This window comes from Crocuta crocuta, unplaced genomic scaffold, assembly GCF_008692635.1.
Source record: "Crocuta crocuta isolate KB4526 unplaced genomic scaffold, BGI_CrCroc_1.0 scaffold152, whole genome shotgun sequence".
Taxonomy (NCBI): Eukaryota; Metazoa; Chordata; class Mammalia; order Carnivora; family Hyaenidae; genus Crocuta; species Crocuta crocuta.
The window spans coordinates 4,772,923-4,783,701 of record NW_027528798.1 but is presented as its reverse complement, the minus strand read 5'-3'; the positions used below and the strand labels follow the sequence as shown (position 1 = coordinate 4,783,701).

At 55.1% G+C, this 10,779-nt stretch overlaps 1 protein-coding gene across 1 annotated transcript in view; it reads left to right on the top strand.

Moving 5' to 3' along the window:
• The window catches only part of SLC12A4 (solute carrier family 12 member 4), a 16,903-nt gene extending 6,214 nt beyond the window's left edge, over nt 1-10,689 (top strand). The window contains exons 5-23 of the mRNA XM_077755631.1: nt 1,059-1,189; nt 2,702-2,943; nt 3,101-3,315; nt 3,844-4,008; nt 4,088-4,186; nt 4,465-4,522; nt 4,885-5,059; nt 5,501-5,619; nt 6,991-7,089; nt 7,281-7,400; nt 7,610-7,714; nt 7,958-8,126; nt 8,424-8,619; nt 8,738-8,907; nt 8,998-9,129; nt 9,207-9,314; nt 9,513-9,700; nt 9,823-9,956; nt 10,135-10,689. Coding sequence (XP_077611757.1) covers nt 1,059-1,189; nt 2,702-2,943; nt 3,101-3,315; nt 3,844-4,008; nt 4,088-4,186; nt 4,465-4,522; nt 4,885-5,059; nt 5,501-5,619; nt 6,991-7,089; nt 7,281-7,400; nt 7,610-7,714; nt 7,958-8,126; nt 8,424-8,619; nt 8,738-8,907; nt 8,998-9,129; nt 9,207-9,314; nt 9,513-9,700; nt 9,823-9,956; nt 10,135-10,226 — 2,717 coding nt within the window. The 3' untranslated portion in view covers nt 10,227-10,689. The remainder of the gene's footprint in view (nt 1-1,058; nt 1,190-2,701; nt 2,944-3,100; nt 3,316-3,843; nt 4,009-4,087; nt 4,187-4,464; nt 4,523-4,884; nt 5,060-5,500; nt 5,620-6,990; nt 7,090-7,280; nt 7,401-7,609; nt 7,715-7,957; nt 8,127-8,423; nt 8,620-8,737; nt 8,908-8,997; nt 9,130-9,206; nt 9,315-9,512; nt 9,701-9,822; nt 9,957-10,134) is intronic.
• The last annotated feature ends 90 nt before the right edge of the window (nt 10,690-10,779 follow it).

Genomic DNA, 10,779 nt, shown 5'->3' with positions numbered 1-10,779 from the left:
CTAGATGCTGTCAGCGCAGAGTCCGACTCAGGGCTCAAATCCATGGACTTTGATGTCATGACTTCAGCAGAAATCAAGAGCCGGATGCTTAACCAACTGAGCCATCCAGGTTGCCCCTATTCAACATTTTTATACTGATGGGGATGTCTGAGTATGTATTTTATTCTTTGGCTCATAATCCAGCGCTATGATAATTTATTTTGTTGCAAATAAATATTGAAGAATATTTTTCTTCAAACTGTTTCACTTTGGCTGTTTAGCTATTCAGCCAACTTTGGCTCTGTGTCTGGATTTTTTTTTAATAACAGCTTTATTAGTATTATATAAAAGTAATGAGGAGAAAGGCAATATATGATTACCATAAAAAGGTTTGAAAATGAAGAAAAATATTTAAAAGAAAATTGAAAGAATCCATAATCCCACCATCCTGAGTTAGAAACAGGATTGATAGGATACCTATACCTAATATATGTGATTATTCTCTTGCTCTTGGGATTGATTTCTCCACTGTTCTAAACACTGTCATGAGCAGCACTGCACACAGATCTGGTCACAACCCTATCTGTTCCCTTAAGGAGAGGGTCTTAGAGGTAGGACTACAGAATTGTGGGGGGCCTGCCCTTTGCTCAGCCCGGGGACAAAAGAATGACAGACAACACAGCCCTTGCATTAGTCTGGAGGGGTCAGACAAACAAACACAGCCCTAGGGAAGGGTGAGGCAGGTTGAGATGGGACCTACTTAGCTAGAGGAGGCTGTAGGGACTGGCCCAAGTGCAGGGAGCTGGAGGACAGAGGGCCACGTGGCCATTGCTGTGGATTAGAACTGCCCTAGCAAAGCAGTCATTTTACTGGCCCTTGCTGGGTGTTGGAATCAGATGGGAAATGGGGTTCAGCCCCAGCCTGGCCACTTACTATCCATGCAGCCTTGTGCAAGCCTCCCAACCCTCTGTTCATCTGTAAATGGGAAAAACAGTCCCTGTCACGCTGGGTGGTTGTGAGGGATTGTTTTGGGGGAAGCCCCCTTAAAGAAAAACAAGCCTTGACTTTCTCTGTTGTAGCCGGGGGCTCCTATTTCATGATTTCCCGCTCGCTGGGGCCAGAATTTGGAGGCGCTGTGGGCCTGTGCTTCTACCTGGGAACAACATTTGCCGCAGCCATGTACATCCTAGGTGCCATTGAGATCTTGCTGGTGAGTTAGGCTAAGCCCTGGCCAAGTCTGTTGTCCATAGAGTCCATTTCCCATAGGCTCGGGCTGCTCATGCTCCCCTTACCTCTGGCCAGGGTCTGGGGCCTATACAGAAGGCCTTCTCGAGGGAGGAAGATCTTCGCTCACACCAGTCTCCCCTTCAACCCCTTGCCAGTATGGGCCAGGCAGGGAAGGGGCCTGGCTGCCTTCACCTTGGCCCTGAGTGTTCCACCCACCTGGGCACCATTTCAGCCATAGCAGTTGGTCTGTGAACTGTTGTATTTAACTGAGTGATCTTGGTGACCATGCAAGAGCCTACATCCTGGGCTTGTGTAGGCTCTGGCAGGTCTGTCTCCCCCAGGGCTCTATGCCAGGGCCCTTCAGATCAATGTTATCCTCGTCCCTAAACCAGAGTGAACAGGACCTTGTCTGGAGGCCAGTGCCCCCTCCATGAGCCCCATGTGTGCTCTGACTCAGCTTCCCCCTCCCCACTGGACTTCCCCAGCTGGTGAAAAAGAGATGCAGGGGCCGTGGGGAGTACAGGGTAACCAGTGCCCATGCCTGGGGATCCAGACAGTAGGAGATGTTTACAGGAACTGCCTGGCTATTCCCACCCCCAGGTCCTTTGCCTGTAGAATGGCTCTGCTCCTGGATCTTCTAGGGTAGGGGTGAGGGGTTGTTTTTTTGTTTTTCTATTTCCCACACTCCTACATTATTATTTGGATTCTTTCTGTAACGAAAATTTGTCCTCTTCCCCATTTACTTATTTAATCATGTACTTATATCAGTGTGGACTCTTGGATATTTACTTTATTCTTTGGCTCATAACCCAGTACTATCATTATTTATTTGTTGGCTGTTGAGGTATTCAGGTTGTTTCCCGTGTCTGAATTCATTTAAAAAATAGATTTATTAAGATATAATTCATATACCATACAATTCGCTACCTATCTAAAGTATGCAAGTTAATGGTTTTTAGTATATTCATGGAGTGGTGCAGCCATCAACACAATCAAATTTAGAACATTGTCATCCCCCCGAGAAGAAGAAACCCCATAATTGGCAGTCATTCCCATTCCTCCCAGCCCTAGGCAACCATTAATTTGCTTCTTGCCATTAATCATATTTATACATTTTGGATATTTTCTTTCTTTTTTAATTTTTAAAATGTTTTATTTATTTCTGAGAGAGAGAGAGAGACCGCATGAGCAGGGGAGGGTCAGAGAGAGAGGGAGATACGGAATCTGAAACAGGCTCCAGGCTCCGAGCTGGCTGTTAGCACAGATACCGACGCGGGGCTCGAACCCATGAACCGTGAGATCATGACCTGAGCCGAAGTCGGACGCTTAACTTACTGAGCCACCCAGGTGCCCCTGGACATTTTATATAAATGGACTCATATAACATATGGGTTTTTGTGTCTTTTTCTGAATATTAAAAGAAAAAGAAAACCAAAATGACAGGATTCACTTTCCAAATAGGAAGATCGAACTTTCTTTATCTGTCTTGTTTCAGACCTACATTGCTCCGCCAGCTGCCATTTTTTACCCAACAGGCACTCACGATACATCAAGTGCCACCTTGAACAATATGCGGGTATATGGGACCATTTTTCTGACCTTCATGACCCTAGTGGTATTTGTTGGTGTCAAGTATGTGAACAAATTTGCCTCACTCTTCCTGGCCTGTGTGATCATCTCCATCCTGTCCATCTATGCCGGGGGCATCAAGTCCATTTTTGACCCTCCTGTGTTTCCGTAAGTAACCTGGGAATACCTCCAGGCATCGCACTGATATTCCTCCCAAGCAGATGGCCTTTGATGCCAGAGGTCCCGAGACTGGAGGATGGGAACACACTGGGGCCTCTAGCTGAGCAGGTGCTGATGCTTCTGGTCCCCGCCACCCCCCCCACAGAGTATGCATGCTGGGCAACAGGACCCTGTCCCGGGACCAGTTTGACGTCTGTGCCAAGACAGCCGTGGTGAACAATGAGACAGTGGCCACCCAGCTATGGAACCTCTTCTGCCACAGCCCCAACCTTACCACTGACTCCTGTGACCCCTACTTCCTGGTCAACAATGTGACTGAGATCCCTGGCATCCCTGGCGCGGCTGCTGGTGTGCTCCAGGGTGCGTCCTCCCTCCCATCTTCCTGCTTCTGACCCACAGGCTGAGCAGGAGGCAGGGAGTGGAGCACAGAGCTGTCCTTGTGTGGCCAGCTTAGGAGTGGGGGGCAAGTCTGGCTGCCTTCCCAGCCCAGCAGTGTCCTCTCAGCTTGGCTCCTGCCAGCTAGGTTTTGAGTGAAAAGAGCCTGTTTGGCCAGTATCCCAGGCATGCAGCAGCCCCCAGAAAATTCTGGCAGTCCCTCTCCCCAGTCACCAGCCCCTGACGCTGCCTGGGATTGTTCTCACAGGAGCCATAAAGGGCCTCTGTCTAGGAGGCAGGCAGCGGGAATGCTCTGGCCGATGGTGGTTCAGCCACCTCTGCCTGTCAGACTTCTAGCCACAACAGCTCCTTCCCTGTGGCAGATGCAAGTCTCCCCTAGCCCTGTATCCTGAACCCCCAGAGCCTCTCACATTGGTAGCCTCTGGCTGGGCTGCCCCAAATTGCCCCTGGGAAGTAAGTGGGGCTGCAGTAGTGATGCTGCTGCCCCCACAGAAAACCTGTGGAGTGCCTACCTGGAGAAGGGCGAGGTCGTGGAGAAGCATGGACTGCCTTCCACAGATGCCCTTGGCCTGAAGGAGAGCCTGCCCCTGTACGTGGTGGCCGACATCGCCACATCCTTCACTGTGCTGGTTGGCATCTTCTTTCCCTCTGTAACAGGTGAGTACTTCTTGCCAGCCCACCCAGCCCTGCCCGGTCTCCCGGGGGAACCCCTGAGGAATTCTTCTTGTTTTTGGAGGCATTATGGCTGGCTCAAACCGCTCCGGGGACCTCCGCGATGCCCAGAAGTCCATCCCTGTGGGGACCATTCTGGCCATTGTTACGACCTCCCTTGTGTGTATCCTTTCCCAGGCCTGGGGTGGGTGGGAAGGGGGGACGGGAGGCACTTGCCTGCATATATTACCAGCTGGCACACACAGACATACCACACACACGTGGACGCGTACATACCTTACTCTTCACATGCACGTGCTTGAGGAGTCGGCGCACAACACAAAATCCTCAGCTGCGTCTACTGGCTAAGGCTAGGACAAGGGGCGTGTGGGTTCTGTATGGGGACTGAGGGGGCGGGCAGCAGTGGTAGCAGAGGCCTAGCCTTCCTTGACACAGCTGTAGACTTCAGCAGCGTGGTTCTCTTTGGCGCCTGCATCGAGGGTGTGGTACTCCGGGACAAGTGAGTGAGCTGGGCCCCTCCCTGTGGCAGGGGGCTCAGCTTTTGCCTGCCCTGACACCAGCTCCCCTCGTACACGTGGGCCCACACATGTCCTCAGGCTGCTGGTTGCCAATGGTGGTCTGTGCCACCAGGTGAGTCCGGCCCCACCAGGACTTTTTCTTCTGAGAGGATGGTGACATCAGGACCAGGGCTGGGCTGAGGGAAAGGATAGGGGCTGGTGGACTAGCCTTCTCTGCTGAGGGGCCAGAGCTCTGCCCACCATAGCCATCCTTCCTGACTGCTGACATCCCTCACTCTGGGCAGCCCCACCCAGAGTTTCGGGGCTCCTTGCATGGAGCATGGCCTGAGCCTGGCCCCTGCAGGTACGGTGATGGCGTCAGCAGGAACCTGGTGGTGGGCACATTGGCTTGGCCTTCGCCCTGGGTCATCGTCATCGGCTCCTTCTTCTCAACTTGTGGTGCCGGCCTGCAAAGCCTCACTGGGGCACCACGCCTATTGCAGGCCATCGCCAAGGACAACATCATTCCCTTCCTCAGGGTGAGCCTGTCTATACTCCCCCATAGCCTAGTTACTGCTGGTCTCCCATGCTGGCTGGGGTAGAGAGGTAGGGAATACAGACGCATTGCATCCTGCTGGGGCCTGTGATGGCCCCAGGGCCACGTAACCATCCATGGGAAGTTGCTGCGGGCTGCCCTGGCCCTGCCTTGCATCAAGGGTGTGCAAGTAGTTGGCAGAGCTACTTGTGGCCAGAATCCTCATGACCTATCTATGGCTCATCCACAGCGGAGAGGCCTGGGGAGATGGGAGGGCAGAGAAATTTGTGGTACCTATCAGGACAGTCATAGATATGACCTGAACCCCAGAGGGGCAACTTGGGGATGATGGAGGCCAGGCTGTGGCTTGTGGCCCAAGGTGTCGAATGGGGGTGATGGGACCAACTTCTTCCCTTGCTGACCCTACTGACCCTGGTGCATGCAGGTATTTGGCCATGGAAAGGCAAATGGTGAGCCAACGTGGGCACTCCTCCTGACAGCACTCATAGCTGAGCTGGGCATCCTCATCGCCTCCCTCGACATGGTGGCTCCCATTCTATCCATGTGAGCTGGGGGGCAGGGCAGGGGAATGGTCTTGGGAAGGGCTCCTTGCACCCTCAGCACCCCTCAGCCAGAGGCCCTAGCACCTCCCTGTGACTCTGTCTGGTGTTGAAGATGCAGCTGGGAGACATATCAGGCTGCATGGGGAGAAGTGTGCATGGCAGAACTCAGCCTACCTCTGCATGCAGGAGTGAGCACTTAGGCAGACCAACAGGTCCCACACTCCTCCATGGGAGCCTCTCAGAGCAAGCAGCCAGAGCCCTCCACTCCCGGACAGAGCAAGCAGCCGGTGCCTAGTGCCTTGGTGAAGGCACCACTGCCCCACCTATCTGTTTTCGAAGTCGTTTGTTTTAAAGTTCTGGAATCAGCTGGGCATTTGAGATCTCCCAGTGCCCTGTGGGAGGTGGTCAGCATGTGGCAATTTCCAGGGATCCGTGAGGCAGAGCTCATGTGGTTACTGTGTTCACCTCTGCCAGCAGCTACTCCATTTCTCCTCACACATCTCGTTCTACTGCCCATGCTCCCTCTTGCTTGCTTGGTTATCATAAGACTACTGCTCACTGCCCCAGTCAGTCTATAGACCTGATAGGCCCTCCTTCTCCCTGGAAGTAGCCCCCCCCAGCCTCAGCCAGGCCTTCCAAAGTCAGTGCTCTCTGATTCCCCACCACAGCCCAGCTCCACCAATGCATAAATAGCACACCCAAAACTGTTCTTGCCACCATCATGGGGTGGTGATCCCTCACTGCCCAAGCCAGAGCATGTGCCTCAGCCTTTATCAGGTGACTCTTCCTTGCAGCCCTAATGGGACCGACCATTTCCCCCTTCTGGGGGTTTCTGCCTGTGGCCTGCCCTCACTAGTAAGACCTCCTACCTTCTTGTCTGCCCTTTCTTTCCTACGAGCTGAAGGGCTCACACAGCAGGCCTAGCCCATGTCCCCGTCTCCTACACCCACCACGGCGTCCCTCAAGTGTCTCTAATTCAGTGTATGCAAAATGAGCCTTTTGTATTCCCTTGAGGTTCTCTTCTCCACACTCATGACAGCCCCTCATCCAACTGTCACCCAGGCCAGAGGCCTGAATATTGTCCAGCCATCCCCAGACACTGAGCACTTCTCGGCACATCCTCTTCCAGTGTTCCCCCTGCCCGCAGCCCACCTTCCCACCTGCAGACACTTGTCCGTCCTCCAAGAGCTGGCTCTGTGGATGCCCTTACAGAAGTCCCATCTGCCAGCTCGGGAGACCTGGCTGAGCCTACACAGGGCAGGGCCTTGACACTCTGAGTTCCTAGTCCAGCTCCACCCTGGGGAAGATCAGGTGTATCAGTCACCTGGCTGCCAAGGAGGCCACTCTGTACCACATATTCCCTGTGCTGCAGGTTCTTTCTGATGTGTTACCTGTTTGTGAATCTGGCCTGTGCCGTGCAGACGCTCCTAAGGACACCCAACTGGCGGCCCCGGTTCAAGTATTATCATTGGTAAGTGCCACTGGACCTCTGAGCTAAGTCCTCTGACACAAGAACTTTGGGGGAAGCTAGGAGCCCCATCCCATCCAGGATGGGGGTTGAATTTCGTGGACAGTGATTGCTATTGGTGAGAGATTGGCGGGGGTTGGAGGCTTGGGGCCCTACTGATCTTTCCTGATTCTGGCCCTTCCCCCCCGACTCAGGGCGCTATCCTTCCTGGGCATGAGCCTCTGCCTGGCCCTTATGTTTGTCTCCTCCTGGTACTATGCCCTGGTCGCCATGCTCATTGCGGGCATGATCTACAAGTACATTGAATACCAAGGGTGAGTGAGGGGCTGCCACCTGGCTGGGACAAGTGGACATAGTCTGTATGCTGGGTTTGGGGGAGCTGAGCCATCCTTTGCTAGCCACCATGGGTGCGGGGCTGGGGGTCTGTGACTCAAGGTCCGGTCGCCCTCCATCTTAACACACACATGGACAGAATCCCATGGTTGGGACCAGGGGCTCACCAGTTCATGGTTGGCCACTGCAGGGCTGAGAAGGAGTGGGGTGATGGGATCCGAGGCCTGTCCCTGAGTGCTGCCCGCTATGCACTGTTGAGGCTAGAGGAGGGGCCTCCTCACACGAAGAACTGGCGGTGAGTTCACACCCAGACTGGCAGGAACCACTCTAGGTGCTCAGGGGGTTCCTGTGAGGGTGGGAGGGTCAAGAGGTGCTGGCTCTCCCTCCCTAGTCCATGTTCCCTGTGCTGGGGTTGTCAGTGGTGCCCTTGGATCCCTGCTACTCAAACTGGTGGGGGCCTGTGAGCTGAGAAGGGAAGAAGAGGGGCTTCCTGGAGACCTCTGGCCCAGGTCTGAGGCTCCCCATATGGCCACTGCAGGCCTCAGCTGCTGGTGCTGCTGAAGCTGGACGAGGACCTTCATGTGAAGTACCCACGGCTCCTCACTTTTGCCTCCCAGCTTAAGGCTGGCAAGGGCCTGACCATCGTCGGTTCTGTCATCCAGGGCAGCTTCTTGGAGAGTTATGGCGAGGCCCAGGCTGCTGAGCAGGTGCCTGCTTTGGGGGACGGGGCCAACTAGAGGTGTCTGGGCTGCAGCTGGCTCCTAGGAGAAGGAGACTAATCCTGACCAGCCAGGTGGACAGCACTGCTGCCATGTGAGAGCTGGATCAAGGCAGGGACAGGGGGAGGGAGGGGTTATGGCTGCCGCTTCTTGAAAACATGGCCTCCGGGTGGGCAGCTTCCCCCCTCCTCCCCCACCCCCACCTCTAAGGCATTCTGTTGGGAGGGAGCCCAGCAGAGGGAATGCTAATGGCCTTGCCTGCTGATGCTGGTATGTTTCCTACAGACAATCAAGAATATGATGGAGATTGAGAAGGTGAAGGGCTTCTGCCAGGTAGTGGTAGCCAGCAAGGTGCGAGAGGGGCTGGCCCACCTCATCCAGTCTTGTGGCCTGGGTGGCATGAGACATAACTCCGTGGTGCTGGGCTGGCCCTATGGCTGGCGACAGAGCGAAGACCCACGTGCCTGGAAGACCTTCATTGGTTTGTGATGGGATAGATAGGTCCTAGGCTTGGCTGTGTGGGAGAGGGGCTGGGGATCAGGCGAGAGCAGAGGCTGGAGGGCCACAGGCCAGCAGTCAGCAGTGGCCCTCCTCCCCAGACACCGTGCGCTGCACCACGGCAGCCCACTTGGCCCTGCTCGTGCCCAAGAACATCGCCTTCTACCCCAGCAACCATGAGCGCTACCTGGAGGGCCACATTGACGTGTGGTGGATTGTGCACGATGGCGGCATGCTCATGCTTTTGCCCTTTCTGCTGCGCCAGCACAAGGTGGGCCTGGTGGCTGGGCCCTGGTGGCAAGGGCTGGGCCCTTGGAGAGGTGGAATGTGACTAAACCACCCACCTGCTCCCGTGCCACAGGTGTGGAGGAAGTGCCGGATGCGCATCTTCACAGTGGCCCAGATGGATGACAACAGCATCCAGATGAAGAAGGATCTGGCCATCTTCCTATACCACCTACGCCTTGAGGCAGAGGTGGAGGTGGTAGAGATGGTGAGTCACCTGCCCCTGTGGCTCTGCGGATACCCTGTCCCATGTAGCCCATTCTTCACAGCCCACTCTCTCCCTAGCATAACAGTGACATCTCTGCATACACCTATGAGCGGACACTGATGATGGAACAGCGGTCCCAAATGCTGCGGCAGATGAGGCTGACCAAGACGGAGCGGGAGCGAGAAGTCAGTGGCTTTCTTATTTGGGGCAGGGGTGGGTGGCAGTCAGACCTTTGGAGACACCATCAGTTTGGGGCATCAGAGTGAGTCACCTCAGCCTCACCCAACTCAGTACCCATTTCCACGAAGCCAAGTGATTATGTTGGGCCAGCCAGGCCCCCCTTTTCCCATGATACTGAGGCCACCTCCTCTGATTTTCCCTAGGCCCAGCTGGTCAAGGACCGGCACTCAGCCCTGCGGCTGGAGAGCCTGTACTCAGACGAGGAAGACGAGTCTGCAGCTGGGGCTGACAAGATCCAGATGACATGGACTCGGGACAAGTACATGACAGCTGAGTCCTGGGACCCCAGCCACACCCCTGACAATTTCCGGGAGCTGGTGCATATTAAACCGTGAGTGCAGTAAGAATGGACCCAACCACAGTGGAGTCTGGGGTTGGGAGGTGGGATGAGATGGGAGAGGTGGGATTGGGTGGGCCAGGGGTGGGGTCTACGATCAGCTGCATTACCTGCAGGGACCAGTCTAATGTGCGGCGCATGCACACTGCTGTGAAGCTCAATGAAGTCATTGTCACTCGCTCCCATGATGCCCGCCTGGTGCTACTGAACATGCCTGGCCCACCCAAGAACAGCGAAGGTGATGAAAACTGTATCCTTTTGTAGAGAGGCAGGCAGTGGGGAGGTGGACACACAGGAGGTCAGGCCAGGAGCTCTTCTCCCTGGATGCCCCCTGGGGGGTGCTAGCTTACCCCAGCTCTGATTAATAGGCAAGACTTCCCTGGGTGCCCCTGGTCCCGGTGCTGCCTCTTTGACTTGATGCTCTGCAGACATGGAGTTCCTGGAGGTGCTGACCGAGGGCCTCGAGCGTGTGCTGTTGGTGCGTGGCGGTGGCCGCGAAGTGATCACCATCTACTCCTGAGCCTCATATACACTTGTGGCTTAGAGTGGAGGTGTCCAGGGTAGCAGCCCCCTCCCAGCACCCAGCCACCAGCCCTGCTTTGCTTGGCCCCACCCTGGACCCAGCTTTGCTAGGTCTCCTTGGAGACCAGGCCTGGGCCTGGCAATGGAGAAGGATCCAAGGTTCTGTGGGACCCTGAGAGGTTTGGGGACTTTCCCATCCAGCACCCCAGGAGAAGACTGGTGGGAGCTGATGAGGGATTTGAAGGCAGCCTGCCCAGGCACGCTATTTATTGCATATTTATTGTTTGGATGTCACCATCAGAGAGGAGGGGAAGGGGGAGGAGGGAGGGGGGCCTGACCCAGCCCACCTGCAGGATGACCTGGCTCAGGCTACAGTGTGCAGGGACCCCCACCGAGCGAAGCCGAATGGAACTGGCCAGCTGAGGCCTGACTTTTTCAATAAAACATTGTGTACTTCTGGGCCTCCTGCTGCCCCGGCTCTGTTTCCCCTGGCACCAAGGGAGGAAGGCGGAACTGAAACCAGGCCCAGAGCTGGCTCTCTGAGGCTATGC